Source organism: Panicum hallii, chromosome 9 (genome assembly GCF_002211085.1).
Source record: "Panicum hallii strain FIL2 chromosome 9, PHallii_v3.1, whole genome shotgun sequence".
Classification (NCBI taxonomy): domain Eukaryota; kingdom Viridiplantae; phylum Streptophyta; class Magnoliopsida; order Poales; family Poaceae; genus Panicum; species Panicum hallii.
In genome coordinates this window covers 40,447,934-40,465,288 of record NC_038050.1, presented here as the reverse complement: position 1 = coordinate 40,465,288, position 17,355 = coordinate 40,447,934, and the positions used below count along the sequence as shown (strand labels likewise).

General features: G+C 44.8%; 1 protein-coding gene across 1 annotated transcript; it reads right to left on the bottom strand.

Moving 5' to 3' along the window:
* Nucleotides 1-3,253: 3,253 nt before the first annotated feature.
* LOC112873053 (coiled-coil domain-containing protein 1-like) lies at nt 3,254-15,120 on the bottom strand. Its single transcript, XM_025936084.1, has 4 exons — nt 15,048-15,120; nt 8,316-8,575; nt 3,316-3,681; nt 3,254-3,262 (listed from the first exon to the last, which is right to left on the bottom strand). Exons 1-4 carry the CDS (start codon nt 15,118-15,120, stop codon nt 3,254-3,256), a joined length of 708 nt encoding a protein of 235 aa, XP_025791869.1.
* Nucleotides 15,121-17,355: the final 2,235 nt, after the last annotated feature.

Below are 17,355 nucleotides of genomic sequence, written 5' to 3'. Positions count from 1 at the left end.
TATATGCACTAATCATATCCTTAGCATAGTATGAATGCATATGTCAATTAATTTCACCTTGCTATATTGGAGTAGAGGATAGTCATTAGATTCTAATTTAGCTCTCCAAATAGCATCATGAAGTCCAATTATAATAGCTTGGTGAAGACAATGAATACCAATATGAAAACCATTCTTCACCCATATGAAATGAATACCACTTATCATGAAATGCACTATCTTGTTGTGGTTGGCTTGCTTCATCTCTTTGATCCTTGCTTGCATGAGAGAATACCATTTGAATATCACTTGAATTATCATGAATCTCTCTATGTTCGGTGTTGCTTGCTTTTCTTGATCTTCCAATTTAAGTACCAAAAATGTGATAAGTACACACTACAATCAAATGGCCTTGTACCTAATACTTGTCATGCTTCTAGCTCCTCTCAAAACCAAACCTAGGTTCCTCAACCACTTGTAACGATGATTCCAACTTGAGGACCTTTCAATTTAAGTGACTCAAGATCAATCCAACATTTGTCACTTTTCTGGCAGATTTTGTACTTCTCAAAGAATACATCAAATCTCTCAAAGTACAAGTTGAATTGCCACGAAAATTTGTGGAGATGTGTGGCACTAAGTCATCTAGTAGCCATAAAAATTTGAGCTTCAATGCATTTCTAGATTGCTACCAGGTTTCACATCTTCACTCATGGGTGCATGCTGAAAACTGCTGCACATGCATTGACAAGATCCGCTGCAAAACCAAAGTATTTCTCATCATATTCTCATGAAATTTGTACAGAAACTAGTACCATAAGTGTAGGGCATGCATACCAAATTTCAAGCCAATCCAATTCTATTTGATCATCCAACTATGGCTATCTTCTCAGCTTACTCAGATTTTCAATAAAGGACAGATTTTGAGCAATTGAGCTATACTTCACCAAATTGAATCAAACTTGATGTCAACTTGTTTGAATACTCTCAGAAGACATATATCTAATTATATCACATACTAAATGTCATCTCATGATCATATCCATTCAAATTAACTCAATTTTGATTACAAGCATTTAATCCATTCAAACATCTTATAGCAAGCAATAAGAGCATATATATCCAATTCAAGCATCTCATATGCACCCAAATGAATGTGATCAACTAGGGATATACCTTTGTAGCTCATGATAAGTTTAGCTGCTTGGATCCACCTGAAAACCGCATGAGCGGACTGTCCGCGTTCCTTGGCGGACCGTCCGCGCTTGCTTAGTGGACACACCATCGGTGTAACCGAAGCTTGCCGGTGCATCTGGCGGACTGTCCGCGGACAATGGCGGACTGTCCGCGCTACCAAAATTCTGACAGCCCAGAATTTTGCCAATTTTCATAATTTCAACTTTGAATTGGTATCATTACTCATATAAAAATCTAAAAATCTCAAATCTTGCATGAAAACCTTCCAAAGACTCATATGAACAAGTTACAACAAGAATTCAAAAATAAAATGAGTAAAATCATAAAACTCATAAATGGATCAAAATTGCTTCAAAAATTCAGAAAAATGAAACAAAGAGTATACATAAGAACCAAATGTCATATGTTTTTTCAAATCATTTTTGAGAAGTCAATGTCATTTAACTCATTTTCCAATATGCAAAATGATTTTTCTTCTAAAACAAGATTCAACTCAAATAAATTTGCAAGCCATCAAATATTTCCAATAAATCATCACAATTAGAATAAGACATTTGTATGTTGTAGTACTTGGACTTCATTGTTTTGACTTGACATTGGGATGAGAATAGCACTAGACTTCAATTACTTGACCCAATCACATAATGAACAAGATAAAACCAATTGAGTCAAGCCTCCAATGTCATTGGTACCTACACACATTTATCCACGTTTTGATGGTACCCAAACTAGGTTGGGTCCTCTCAAGTTAGGAGCAACATACTTTGGCAAAGCCTTAGTATGAATAGCGGGATGTTTTGTAATAGCTACAAATGAGGTACCATTACCATCCTTTCTAAGCATAATATGTGCATCAATTGAAATAGGCTTAGAATTATTACCTAAGGGACATGAATAAGCTATGTGTCCCTTTTCCCGACATAAGTAGCATCTTCTCTTTTGTTGAGCCTTTCCTTCCTTACTCATTTGATGCTTCTCATTGCCTTGCTTCTCATTATTTGCTTGAGCCTTCTTCTCAAGCTTGTTTGGGCAACCCGAAGCTAGGTGACCCAATATTGCACAACTATGGCACTTGATGTGAGCATGTGGATTCTTATCTTGAATCTTGTTCTTGCTCAACATCTTGGCATCTTGAATATGAGTTGGATGTCTTGCTCTTACCTTGTCACCCTTTCTTGTTCTCTTTTTCATCATCTTCAAGTCATCAACTTGATCATCATGGTTGATCTTGACTTGAGGTTGGGGTGCCTTCTCTTGCTCAACTTGTGGCTTTGGTTGAGCTTCTTGTTGCTTCACCAATTGCTTGGTTGGACACATTGAGGTGAGGTGACCCCAAGTGCGGCAATTGAAGCATTTAACATGTTTAATCTTTTCTTCTTCCTTCTTCAACTTGAGGTTTTCTTTGTTGGGGCAACCATTTGCAAAGTGTCCCATCTCATGGCATTGAAAGCACATGAAATGAGATAGCTTCATTTCTTCTTGCTTCTTCATTTTCCTATCATATTTATTCTTGCCCCATCTCTTGCCTTTGGCTTTGCTCTTGTTGGAACCAATGCCGCTCATGTCACCGAAGTTTCTTTGATTTTTTATTATGCTTTCAAGGGTGACTTTTGATTTTGTCCATCTCTCTATCTTGTTGCTCAAATACTTCACTTGACTTTGGAGCTCTTTGTTTTCTTCTACAAGGTTAGTCTCATATTGCATAGTAGAAGAAGAACAAGCATCTATATGTGAAGTACATGGCATAGACAATAAATCATCACATGAGGTGGATACATGTTTCTTGCCTACATCACAAGGGCTAGCAATATTTTGCAATTGATCCTTTGACCCATGTGATGAGCTCTCACTAGTTTTAATTTCTTTATTAGAAAACTTGCTAGTGAGTAAAGCATGGTCTAGTACCAAGTTTTCATGAGCAACACTAAGCTCCTCATGAGTCAATTTCAGCTCCTCATGTGAACAACTCATGACATAAAGTAGATATTTTTGTTGTTCACATGTGTCTTTGAGAAATGAGTTTTCTTTTTCCAATTTGATTGTTTTGGCTAACACTTTCTCAAATAATTTGTTCATACTAGCATATCTATTCAAGAGCTCATTATATGAATTAGGATCAATCACATTGCAATTTGATACCTTTGTGTCACCTTGTGACCTGAAGCAATGTGATGATGGAGATGAGCTTGAAGTAGAAATATCATCCATGTATGAACCAACTTGATCATCAAGTGTGCTTGCAGTAGGATCATCATTTGCAGCACTTGAATCATCACCATCAATCATGTCAAGTGAGCTAGTTGTACATTGATCATCATCATCATCATCATCATCATCATTTGACCATGAGGTGGAGCAATCTTCCACAACTACCATATCGTGGATGTGCTCACCATCCTCATGTATTTCCTGTATGGCCTTAAAATCATCATGATCATCGGAGGCCGCCCCATATTTCTCATTTAGATAACTCCAAATCTCATGGGCGGTTTCCTTGTCCATTACCTCACAAAGAATGCAATCATGCAAAGATCTAAATAATATGTTAGTAGCTTGGATGTCTAGATCTAGGCATTTCTCTTGTGTTTGAGTTAGATTTCTTTCATCCAACACATGAGAAAAACCTACATCTACCATCCACCACATTTGAGGGCAAATAAACTTAAAATTGCATGTCATCCAATTTTTCCACCGTGCAAAGTGTGTGCCATCAAAAATGTGTGGACACTCAACATCTAGCCCATAAGACGCCATCCTCTCGGGTCGGTAAGGACCACAAATGAGAGAACTCGGCTCTGATACCACTTGTAGGATCGAGATGGCGGACTAGAGGGGGGGTGAATAGTCGTTTCTAAAACTAATTGTGCCGGCTAACCGAAACTTATGCGGAATTGAAACTATTCGCTTAGCCAAGACTTCACCCCTCTAACTATGACTCTAAGGCACTTCCAAAAAGATCCTACATAAAGTAAATGGAGTGCCAAGCTAGTAAGAGCTCTCCTAACAATTCTAATGCCAAGCCACACAAGTCTAAGCACTAGTACTTCACAAACAAGGGGAGCTCCTACACAATTCTAATGGGCTATAGCATAAAGCCAAACCTAAGCTCACTAGATGCTCAAGGACAAGGATACACAATACAAACTCAAGAGCTCAACTTGCTTAGCTACACAATCTAAGCAAGAGCAACTAATTAAACTACACAAGCTAACTAGTTACACTATGATCTCTACTTCTAGCTACACAAGCAAAAAGATGATTAGCAAGCTACACAAACTAAATAAACACTAGAGAGCAACTACACAAGCACAAGATATATATATGAATGTAAATACAAGGCTTGTGATTTGGAGAATGCAAACCACCGAGAAGAGTAGACAAGATTGACATGGTGATTTTTATCCCGAGGTTCACTTGGTTGCCACCAAGCTAATCCCCATTTAGACAAGCTCCAAGGTTGCCGCCGATCCTTTTGCTAGTGGTGACTCTCAAGTCACACTCTCCCACGTGGAGTGCTCACACCGAGCTCTAGCACATGATCTGGACGAACCACTTGTTGCTCTTCACATCTCGCTCAACTAGAGTTGCTCTTCGCGGCTCCCGCGGGGTGAGCACAATACCCCTCACAATCTCTTCTCCGGAGCACCACACAATCTTCTTGCGGGCTTCAACGGAGCCTCTTCCCACCAAGCCGTCTAGGAGGTGCCAACCTCCAAGAGTAACAAGCACACCGGCTTGCAACATGATCACCTAGTGCCACTCGATGCAATCTCTCAAAGCAATCGCACTAGAATCGCTCTCTCACTCAATCGGATGATCACTATCAAGTTAGAGTGAGTAGAGGGCTCTCAAGCACTCTCTCACATGGACACCAAGTCCCCAAGGTGCTCAGCCCCCTCAAATGGCCGGCCACACCCTCTATTTACAGAGGGAGGCCCAAACTAGCCGTTACACGCAAATCCCGTGAAAACAGAGATTTCGCAGACTGTCCGCCTCACAGAAACCGGACCGTCCGCCATTCAAAACCAACGGCTAGAACTGCAATTATTATGTGTCAGAGTCGACCGTTAGAGCCCCGGGCAGACTGTCTGCGCCCCTGGGGCGGACTGTCCGCGGTTCAAAACTTCGAACCAACCGGTTTGCAAACGTCTCTGACTAAATCTGGAAGTGACCGGCGGACTGTCCGCTCCCCAAGGGCGGACTGTCCGCAGATCAAAAAGTGAGCATACACAAAAACCGTAGTATTTCTGTCCTAGAATTTTCAGTAGGAGGCGGACCGTCCGCCCCCAAGGACCGGACGGTCCGCAGTTTATTTTGGACACCCAAGATAGAACTATCAAGATTCTGCGCCCGTTCCAGCTTTTAAGGGCAGACCATCCGCCCCCATGGACCGGACGGTCCGCGGTTCATTTTGGACCACCAATAGAGCCAAAAACGGATCTGTTAGAGCTCATCCGGGATAACGGCGGACCGTCCTCCCCCCATGGGCGGACCGTTCGCAGGTCTAATTCCAGCAGAAAGGTACCCGGTAAAACGGCCATAACTCTTAGCTCCGATGTCCAAAATAGGTGATCTTGGACTCTATGGAAAGCTAATTCAGAGGGCTACACAACCCAACTAAATACATGGTCCAAAACACAATGGATCAAAGCAGTATTCCACTCCAAGAGACAACCTAATTTCTGGAGAAAACCGAAAAACCTTTCTTGCTTCCCAAAGTTGATCAACATCAACTCCAATTCTTTCTCCTTTGCAAATGTGCTGATGGAACCCCGAGGGGGAAATCTTCCAATGAAAGCGCGCAGAACTTCGTTCATTAATCTCATGAAAGTGCTAGGTGCATTAGTTAACCCAAATGGCATAACTAACCACTCATACAGCCCGAACTTAGTTTTGAAAGCAGTTTTCCATTCATCTCCCAATTTCATGCGAATTTGATGGTAACCACTACGCAAATCAACTTTCGAAAATAGAACAGCACCACTCAATTCATCAAGCATATCATCCAAGCGGGGAATAGGGTGTCGATAGCGAATGGTGATGTTATTAATGGCTCTACAATCGACACACATACGCCATGATCCATCTTTCTTTGGCACTAAAAGAACCGGAACAGCACAAGGGCTAAGAGACTCACGTACATAACCTTTGTCGAGCAATTCTTGCACTTGACGCTGAATCTCCTTGGTTTCTTCCGGGTTGGTCCTGTACGGCGCACGGTTTGGCAATGAGGCACCTGGAATGAGGTCAATCTGGTGCTCAATCCCTCGAAGTGGGGGCAGCCCCGGTGGTACCTCACTTGGGAACACATCAGAATATTTCTGCAAAAGGTTAGCAACCGCAGGAGGCAAAGAATGCTGCACATCGTGAAGGGAAATCAAAGCATCTTTGCAAACTAAAGCATACACAAATGAGTTTGAGGCAGCCAAGTCATTGATATTAGATTTAGTAGCTAGCAAGCACTTTCCCTTCAAAGTTATCTCCCCTTGTGGAGCAAAAACAGATTTGGTATTGTTGTTGTTCTCACTCTTAGCATGTTCCTGAGATTTAAATTTTCTGGCTCTAGTGACATCATCTTGCATAATCTCTTCAGGTGTCATTGGATGCAACACAATCTTTTTATCATGGTATAGAAATGAGTACTGATTTGATCTACCATGATGCAAAGAATCTCTATCAAATTGCCAAGGTCGTCCTAGCAGAATACTACAAGCTTGCATAGGCACAACATCACATTCAACTACATCTTTGTATGAACCAATGGCAAAATTGATTCGCACAAGTTGAGTTACCTTTGCCTTACCACTGTTATTCAGCCATTGAATGGAATATGGGTGTGGATGTGGTTTGGTAGTAAGTGCAAGTTTCTTCACCAAGTCGCTGCTAGCCAAGTTGTTGCAGCTACCGCCATCGATGATCATGCGGCACGAACGCTCTTTAATGACACACTTTGTTTGGAACAAGGAGTGGCGCTGATTTTGTTCCGCCTTCTCCATTTGCGCGCTCAGCACACGCTGCACAATGAGGCTTTCATAGCGGTCGGCTTCAGCTGCATTAATATGTTCTTCGGGGCAGCTCTCAGTTCCTGTATGGTCAGCCGCAAGCAGTGCAAGTGTATCGTTATCAAGCTCACTAGCAGAGGAGTACTCACCATCATTTTTGACGATCAAGACACGCTTGCTGGGGCAGTCACGTATGACATGTCCAAATCCCTTGCAACGGTGGCACTGAATGTCTCTCGTTCTGCCCATTGATGCCACCGATGAAGTGGGTGCAGCCGGTTTTTGCACGCTCTTTGCTGCTGAATTTGCGGGGCTCTCACGATGCTTGTCGCTGGAAGGTGAGGCTGCTGTACGAGGTGATGATGAATATGGTGCAGCAGCACGTACGCTTGATGGAATGCTCGAGCGGGGTTGCGTGGAAAAACTCCTCCCTGCAGAAATGTTACTCTTGGTACTAGCACGTCGCCCCTGCACTTCCCTTTCAGCTTTACAAGCAAGACGGAACAAACGGGTTATGTTAGTGTACTCTTTATAAGCAAGGATGTCCTGAATTTTCTGGTTTAACCCACCCAAAAATCTAGCCATAGCGGGTTCCACATCCTCCTCTAAATTGCAGCGTAGCGTACCCATTTGCAGCTCTTGATAGTATTCTTCTACACATTTAGTACCCTGTTTTAATTGCTGCAGCTGGTTCAACAAATCACGTGCATAGTAGGATGGAACAAATCTAGCCCTCATAACTTTTTTTAATGCATCCCAAGTCTGCGGTGTGTTATTAGGATTTTTCTTGCCATGCTCTATCCACCAAACAGATGCAAAATCAGTGAACTCACTAGTTGCAGCCCTAACACATGCATTCTCAGGAAAATCATGACAAGTAAATTTTTGTTCAACAGCCATTTCCCAAGTAAGATAAGCATCAGGATCATATTTACCATCAAAAGAGGGTATCTTAAATTTTATCTTGCTGAAAGCATTGTCATTGTTATGTACCTCACGCGGTCGCGCTCCACCCATACCTCGACGGTTCTGGCGTTGACGTCTCCGAGCTCGATCCTCATCTTCAGTGTCAGCAGAGTATTCAGCCCTTGAATTTTCTGCGTTGTGCTCTTCCTCTTGACGATGCTGGTTATTGACCTTCGCGTGGAGGTCATCAAAACGTTTCAGAATAGCAGCAAGACTCTTGTCCACGCGACCAACCGTTGTCTCCAACCCTGCAAGCTTGGTGTTGTTGGAAATCTGCGCGGCCTCCATATGCCCAATCTTCTCATTTATGACCTGCAAATCATTATCAATTCCATCGGTGTACTCCCTTACTTGCTTCTGAAAATGCTGCACGATGCCCTTTGTGCGAGGTGTAAGCAGGTGTTCATCATCCTCGTCCTGATTCCCTGAACCTGCCATGGGAAAGGTGCAAAAGAAAAACAGGAGACAAGTAAAGTAGAAAAGTCCCTACGACTACTAGATGTAATTTCTGTGTGGTGCTCTCTCACTCTAAGCCTGTTGTACAAGCTCTTACCAGTTCTTACATTGCTCACAGGAGGGTCGGCAAAACAAGTCGGGTACCAGGAGGAGAGTGTATCAGTGCTGCAGCAACAACTCCTGTCAAGCTGAAAGTCGAGTATGTGGAGCTGTAGGTGGGCTAAACGATGGCAAGGAAATACTAGCACCACATTAGTCACAGAAGCAAGTTGAGTAATCGTTCGACGGTGGTCTTGTGCTGGTCCTAGCCTAGACTATACTAGAGACGCGAGCCTAGACACAAAGGAACCACAAAGCACCAACCCAAAACAGCAAGAGCAACAAGGTAAGAATCAGCCCCTCTCCTTTTTCTTTTTCTGTTTTTTTTCTTTTTTTTTTCTTTTTTTTTTTGGGGGGAACACTCAAAACTGATTATATGAACAAGGGATTACAATTGAGCAACTCAGCACATACACTTTTTGCGAAGAGAGCAGGGGTAAAAGGCTGAACTGCAGCTATTGCAGCACCACAGGGTCTGCAATCCAGATTTCAAGCAAGCACAATTGATATGACTCGGATTCAGCGAGCGGGTGTTGCTAGATGGTGACAAGAACTCGAAACTCTGAATGGACTAAAACTAAGACCAGCAACTTGACACAACCCGAAGCAACCGAAGATTCAACAAACCCTAACCAATGCAGTTCTAGTAAAGGCTCAAAGGGTCTATAGGATCTCGGGAAAACCTACTCCAACATTGTTTCTGGGCTTCTTCTGGATTATAGGACAGTAAATAGCAAAGGGTAGGAAGTCTCTCACCAATGAACCTTGCTCTGATTACCAATTGATGGAACCCCGAGGGGGAAATCCCGATCTTTCGGTGAGGGACGAACTGGATAACTCGATTTGGAGGAAAAGAGGGGACGTTGGCGGTCCGACTTTCAGCAACCGGGGGATTGCTGCGCCAGCAACCGATACACCTCCTCCCTGGTCGCCGCGCCCTTGCGAAGCACGACACCGGCCACGAGGGCACCCGACCTGCAAGCAAATCGAAGAACTCGCAAGAACAAGTATACAAGCACTGAAATCGCAAGGAAGAATCAAAGACTCAGCATGGATTAATCGAAAGTGGAGTTCTGAAATACAAAGAGACGGGTGGCTGGATCAGCACACGCGCTCCAGGAGAAGTAGCAGCAGCCAGTTCGTGAAATCAAAACCCGCCTCTCCCTGGTGGCGGCTGGAGTGTCTAAGTACCTGGGAGGGTCACTCCCCAACCCTAGGACGCGCCCTTGCTGGGCTCAACTGATACATGGCCCATTGGGCCGAAATATGGTGGCGCAACATCTGTGGACAGAACCCTCCTCTGTAAGGAAAAGACGATTGCGCCCAACTCCGAAAAGGTTTGATCATGAGGCTGGATCCGTTTGAAAGAGGACTTCATAAGCTTTCTGCGAAGTACTGGAACGGCCCAATCCGAGTCCGAATGAAGTCGGGACTGATGTCACAAGATGGTGTTGTCATGCTGTCCGAAACCAGCCCATGCGAATCCCCTCTCCTTCTTATCCTCTCCATCATTCCTAAGCAAAACAAGAGTGCACGTGTTTCCATTGTCTAAATATAATGGACAAGAGCTTAAGAATGAACTTACTTGATGATTGAGTTGACGGGCACGAGCACGAGTAATAGGGCCAAGTGGTGGGGATGTCGCAGCTGATGGTGTAGCTTGTGGTGTGGAAGTATCGTTGGTGTTGATGTCCTCATCATGTGCCAACACCACCACGTGAACAACACCATGTGCATGTGTGTTAGCATTTCACAATTATTTTCAAAGGATTTTCACTTGATCTCACCACGCCACTCGATCCTAGCAACATCGCAATGTTAGATCACTCAAGTGGCACTAGATGACCAATATGCAAACAAGTTTGCCCCTCTTGATAGTACGGCCATCTATCCTAAATCCGGTCATGCACTTCTCTACACAACCTTTGACCGGTGAAATGAAATGCCCTACAAGTCATACCTTTGCCTTGCGCATTTCATTTCATTTTCCCAAATGTTGATGCCACACAAGCACCAAATTCCATCAAGCCTTTTGATCATCTTCATAAGTCAACACTTGGCTTGATCTTCCTTGAATGATATGATCCACTCCATATCATCACATGACCTCTTTGGTCCATCGATCTTGACCTTGCTCTCTCTTCACCGTTGCCTCGGTCCATCGGCGCTAAATCTTGCCCAAGCTTCACCGCCTCGCGGTCCCTCGCTTCAAAGCCTTGACTTGCCCTTCTCCATTGCAACCGGTCCATCAAGCCAAGCCTTGTCTTGATCTTCTCCATTTTGGTCACATAACTCCATGTTATGTCTCATATGCAATGAGCTCCTCGATCACACTATATGAGCATAGCATCAACCCTTAGCCATTTCTCCTCTATGGCACATGTTGCTCATACTAGTGTCTTTGCGTGGACTAATCTCCTGTGTATCTCAACATAAACACTTATTAGTCCACCTAAGTTGTCACTCAATTACCAAAACCAAACAAGGGCCTTTCACCAGCAGAGAATGCCTCCATGGTGGTTGCAGGAGCAGAAGAGTGGCGAGGTAGAAGATGCCAACGCATCCTGCTGTTGCTAGAGTAGGTGAAGTAGTCGGGGAAGAGATGGTGATGCTGGCGACGTGGTTGTGCTAGACGAAGCGAGGAGGGGTACCCATACTGTCTGGCGCAAGGCTGAATGATCCGGATAATGCGGCGGCGGTGCTCGAAGGAGACGGCAAAGAACTCAAATAGCTTGATGAAGATCATGCGCGTAGGGCATGGCGACGTGTAGTCAACAACGAGGTCGTGGATGTGGTCAGCAGCGGTGAGGATGCAACGGCAAAGGAGACCACGGGTGGCGCCGCTGCTACCCGAAGAGGTGACACAGCGGCAGGCCTCCATGCTTAGGGTGGAGGCGCGCAAGATGAGGACGGACGTCACGGGAGTCGGCTGATCAGACTGAGTATGTGCGAGGCGAGACAACGATGGGCGAAGTGGACGGAGGCATCCCGATTGGTGGAGGCGACAACGAGCCGGCAAAGGATGACATGCGGGGCGAGACCACAAGGTGAGCAGCGTAGAAGGGCATCCCCTAGGGCACTATCCATGTCACCATGCCGCACGTTGGAGACGAGGAAAAAAGGCCGGTGAAGTCGACGCCGACGTTGAAGTAGAGGCGTGAGATTGATAGGCGGTAGGCGACTCAATCTCGATGTAATCGAGTAAAAAATCAGAGAATTTAACCAAAACAAACCAGCAACAGCTTCTTGTGTAGAGCCTTCGGGTGTGTGTAGCACATGCCCTAGCTCACCCTCTTATCTCTTTCCTTCTCCTCCCACCACGGTCAATAGCCATGGCAAGAGAAAGAGGGAGGCAGCCAGAGGTGGGGCGGCCCGGTGGGAGGAGGACCGCAACGGGCCCCATCGAGGGTGAACACGATAGGGGCGGAGCCCATCCGCCGCCGGTGGAGGACCCCAGCGCGGATCCGCCTGAGGAGGCGGGAGTGGCGGCTGATCCTGCTAGGGGAGAGGCGCGAGGGGTGGGGCACAGCCGCACCACGGGGCGGAAGATCCCGGGCGGAGATGCCATGTCCCATGGCGCGGGCAGGGATGGCATGGTTGGTCGACGCCACGGCCACTGACGGGTGAAGGCTCGGTGAGGCGGAGCAGTGGCGTCTTGTCGCACGGCGTGGAGCGGCGGGGTAGGAGGCCGGGGCGGACTAGGTCCGCCGGCGGTGGAGGAAACCGGCACGGATCTGCCGGAGGAGGTGGGAGCGGCGGAGCTATCCCGCCGGTGGTGGATTCCGTTAGGATAGGAGCAGGAGGAGGGAGGCCAAGGCCAGCCTGTGGTGAGTTCATCATGATCTGTTGTTGCTGGATGACCTTCTACAACAGCGGCGGATCGATTCGATCGACCGCACAGGCTGGGAGGGGGCTGCCCCCGGCTGATGTCATGGGCTACCTCCCCGGGGCTCAGGGGCGTGCTAGGGCGTCGTGAAGGCGGCGCGCTTGAGAGGTGCCATGGGGAACAGGGTGGCGGCAGTGCGACAGGAGGGGCACCGGCGGTGCTAGGGTTTGGGCAACAGAAAAAAAATGAGTTTCGGCTGAGCCATATGGACGGATAATATAGGAGTATATTGCTTAGGGAGCAAGTAGTCTCCCTTAGAGATAAGGCAAGCTGGGATTACACAATCCTAATCTACCATATCTGCAGATATCCTAATATACTTTAACACTTAGTATCAGGATCTTAATGGGAGCTGAACACTTAGTATCAGGATCTCAATGGGAGCTCCGCACACTGTCGTGTGTTTTTAGTCTGAAGTAAGGTTGCGAGGTAGGGATCAGAATGGCTGTGTAGGATTAGAAACAAGAAGTGGACAATGAAGCTTAAATTATAGTACACAAAAAATATGTAGAAGGGGATTTAAGGGTGAAAAAAATTGGCAACAGGTTAGGGGGCCGTGGGCCCACGGCCCTGCTGGCCACCCCCTAGCTCACTTTTAAATTAACCACTTCTACCGCTACAAAAAATATTAAGATGAGGTACCCTCAGTATATATATACTCAATAATCCACCTCCATCATTATATAACACTAACCAAAGAGCCCAAACATCTACTTCTAAATTACCTTATTGCGACCATTTTAACAAAATTATACTGAATTCTACTTGTCTTGCTAGGATCAGTAGACCAAACTAAAAAAAGGCAATATTATGCCATGGATGGCATGTATACAATGTACAATTAATCTGAAAAAATAATAAAAAGTCCATTCTGCACAAAAGTGTGTTCAAGTAGAGGATTATATTAAGAAAACATGGTCACCAACGCACATTGGTCACCTCTAAACCCTAAACTATAGACAATTCAGAGATATTTTCTTATAACTTGCTAGCATGGTGCAAGGATTGATAGACTAGTTACTACAATTATAATTTATTTTGCTTAGCGTATTTCCAGAAAAGGCCTAGGAAGTGCTGCGGGCTTTTGTTATCCTGTCATAGGCTTCTTTTTGTTCTTATGTCGCAATTGCTTCTTTCTTGTTTCATTAATTAAACAATACTTGAGTGGCCCTAAAAAATGTTTTCATGGGAATATAATAAATGTTGAATAAGAAATCTATTTAATCAACATATATTGGAGAGTGAAAATGTTGAGTTGAAAAGATAGATAGCAAAATGTTGAAAAGGAATATAGATGGAATGATCTTGTTGCCTAAACCATACAAAAAGTTGTTGCCTAAACCATACAAAAAGTTGGGAGTGGATAACAACATGCAAAGTTTGTGAAGAAAAATGAAATTGGAAAATAGTTTCTGAAACCAAAAAGGGAAATAGTCTAATGAACCTTTCTTATTCACTGAACAAATTATGGCTAAACCATAAAAAAGTTCGGCATGGATCATGAAAATACGGAGTAGAAAATGTTGAGGAATTATAGATTGTAGATAATAAATGGTGAGTAGTCAAAGTCTGTGAGAAAAAAGTAGAATGTGAAAAATAGTTGGAAAAAACATTTTAATTGTGAAAAAATATTGCATGCTTCAGAGAAACTATTCCTTTGTTCAAAAAATTGTTGGCTGAACCATTAAAAGTTGGAATGTTGAAAAACTTTTGATTAGAAAAATGTTTCTAAGATAATTATAAAAATGTTTAGAGAAAAAATGTTGATTGATATTCTTTGTAAGAATCAAATATAGGAAACTTTTTTGAATGTTGTATCGCTAAAACATGTGTTGGGTAACATAATAAAAGTTGGAAGTGCATGGTAAGATGTGAATGCTGAGGAAGTATTGAGCAAACGTTTTTGGTACTCGATGTCCCTCCTCCACACATTCCTCACCATCGCCTATGTGAGCGGAAGCATGGCCACCGTCGTACATGCTAGCGCCTATATATGTGACTGGGTCAGTGCTCGATGCCCTCCCGCCGACACGCTAGCTATATCACATCTAAGGGTGGTAAAGGACTTAAATTTTAGCCTAGATAATCTAAGAGCCGTGTTCTAATCTTACACAATTTTGAGCTAAAAATATATAAGGGTCAAATTGGATTGTGAAGAGTGCATTATAGCCATGATCCATTACCACCCCTATCATATCTTCCACACAATCACAGCTAAGAATATATAAGGGTGACTTTTTTTTCGTCTTACCCAGCGATGTACGTCGCCCTGGCCTTCGTACATCGCCCCCTCCCCCAGATGTTGCTCCCGTCAATTAGGCGATCTTCGCGAGGCCTCCCTTCCATACCGTCCGTGCGATTGTGAAGTCTGCCTTATCCTTCCGCTCGCCGCCAGCATCCCGTCTCTCCGTTCCCTCCCCTGTTGCGTGTGCGAAAAAAAATTGAAGCCTCAAAACCCTAACATTGGTCCTCGCCGCCACCTCTATGGCTCCTTTCCTCTGTCACCTCCACCCACGGCTCCCCTCCCTTCCCCATGGCTCCTTGCCCGCTTCCTATCTTATCGAACACCGGCTCCCGCGCACGCCTCTTCCCGCCGATGCCACCATGCCGCTTGCCCTCTCCTTCCTCCACCTCACACCTACCCCGCCCCTTCCCATCCCTTCCGAATCCACCGCACCAAATAATCCCACCCTCACCCCTCCCTCTGCACCTGAAACTCCTCGCCAGCAGCTGCAGCGGCGGCTGAAGGAGAGAACCTATCTGCTCCTGTAGACGTTGAGATGGTTCGCAGGCGGGACATAGTGTGACGGCGCGGTCCGCGACGGTGGTAGTCCTGTGCGACCTCGACAACAAGCCCTGGCGCGGGCTGCCGTTCCCCGGCAGCCACGTCCCTCATCGCCCTCTGCCTCCCTCCTCGGGCGCGTTGTCTCCGTGTCTGCCTTCGCTAACCGCCACGCATTCTCCCACCTTCTTGCCTGGGTTGCCGCTGAGCGCCGTGGACCGCTGGGCCCTGAACCGCATAGAGCGCGCGCGATAGGGGTCGCCACCCCTTCCGTGCCTCCAATCTTCCCTCGTGAGGCGGCGGTGCGTGCCCCACACCTCTCTTGTGCGTCCACCTTCAAGGTGTTGCACCAATCGGCAGTGGCAGCGAGGTCTACAGGTGTGCGGGTGGCAGCAGTGGGCTGGCGAGTGACGCACGCTCTTCCCTCTTCATCTTCCCTGCTTGAGGCGATGCAATGCTACACATGAAGAGCCAGGGTCATCAGACCGGATGGTCACAGCACCGGCGTCGGCGAGCAGGGCAAGCATGGCTCCACTGGTAACGGAAGGTAAGAAGAGGCTGTTCTTGTCGCAACCCAAATGTTAAAAACATGATTAACATGTAACTAGTAGCATCATGAGCATCATTAAAACATAACGAATCATCATACACATATGTTGCATGAGTTGTTTATTTATTTTACCTTGTGTGGACGAGTGTTTGTTAAGTAACTTGAATTTCTGCTATGCAACTGTGCCCTCAAAATTTTATTCAAATACTAGACTTAAAGTGATGAATTTAAAATATTTTTGCTTAATTTTGTGGTAGCAAACCGGGGCATAAAAATCTTGGAATGTTTAAAAACTGCTGTTTTGTTTATTTTACTATGAGCAATCTAGAATAGATTTTTGAGTGCTTATTGTTGCATTGTGTTCTTTTGATTTTATCTTCCTTCTGTAAAATTTTAGTGATTTTTTGGATCGCGGGAAGTCACTGGTTTTCAAGTTTGAAATCGAGCCGGTATTTTTTCCTTTTCCCCTCCTCCACGGCCCACCCGTCAGCCCCTCTTGGTCTGCTCATGTACGTAATGCTTTTAGGACTGCGAGTCCAAATGTTGAGCGAATTTTAGTTGCTAGCATTCTTCCTCCTAAGTTTGATATTGACCATATCGATTGGGAAAATGTCACTCAAGAGGAGTTGGATTGCACGCAACTCAATGCTTGTGTTACTAACTTGTTGCGGAGTGTTCTTTGTGAAGATATTCAGAAAGCTATCTTTGAGATGAAAGAAATATATCATGATGCACATCTCATTTGGGCCACTCTCAAGTATAAATATGACGAGGCAAAATGTGATGCTCAAATACAAGAAGTTAGTAAGTCTACTGAGGGTTGCACAATATCATCATCAGAAATTGAAACTCAAATGACAGCAAGTAAAAATCAAGAAAGCAAAGATTCAGTAGACAGTAACTTCACCTTTGTTCTTGCTGCATATCCGGAAGTTCCGGATATGAAAGCCAGAACTTCCGTATATGGGAGAGAGGCTGAAAGACATCGAACAAATGATGAGTCCTCTTCTGCTAGTTCTGCTCAGTCACACTATGATCATCATCAGTGCTTTGTGGCCATGTCTGAAGATGAATCTGATTTAGATAGTGATAGTGATGATGATGAGGAATTTATGCTTGAGCTTGAAAAAATGAATAAGAAAAGTAGAGAAACAATTATTGAGATGATGAAAAAAGTGATGAAGCAAGATCAAGAGATTGAAATACAAAGAAAGCTTCTCAGTGATAAAGATGAAGAAATCAAATCTCTTGCTCTAATAGAAAATAAGAATCAAGCTCTCACAGCTCAAGTGGATGAACTCACTATCAAGCATATGGATTTGCAAGCTCTTCATATGGAGCTCAAGGGCTCTAATGAAAAGCTTCTAGAATCATATGCCATGCTAGAGGTAACTCATGAGGTTATGATCTCAATGTCAACCAACTAACGATACTTGCT

What these genes read in the sequence shown, in the direction of transcription:
- LOC112873053 (XM_025936084.1), bottom strand. Translation starts at nt 15,120, where the DNA reads ATGGGGAAGGGAGGGGAGCCGTGGGTGGAGGTGACAGAGGAAAGGAGC. An exon ending in AGGTGGCGGCGAGGACCAAT is followed by an intron (nt 8,576 to 15,047) that starts GTTAGGGTTTTG and finishes TTCCCATGGCAG; the next exon opens with GTTCAGGGAATCAGGACGAG. An exon ending in TTGATGACCTCCACGCGAAG is followed by an intron (nt 3,682 to 8,315) that starts GTCAATAACCAG and finishes ATTCTTTGTGAG; the next exon opens with GTAATGGACAAGGAAACCGC.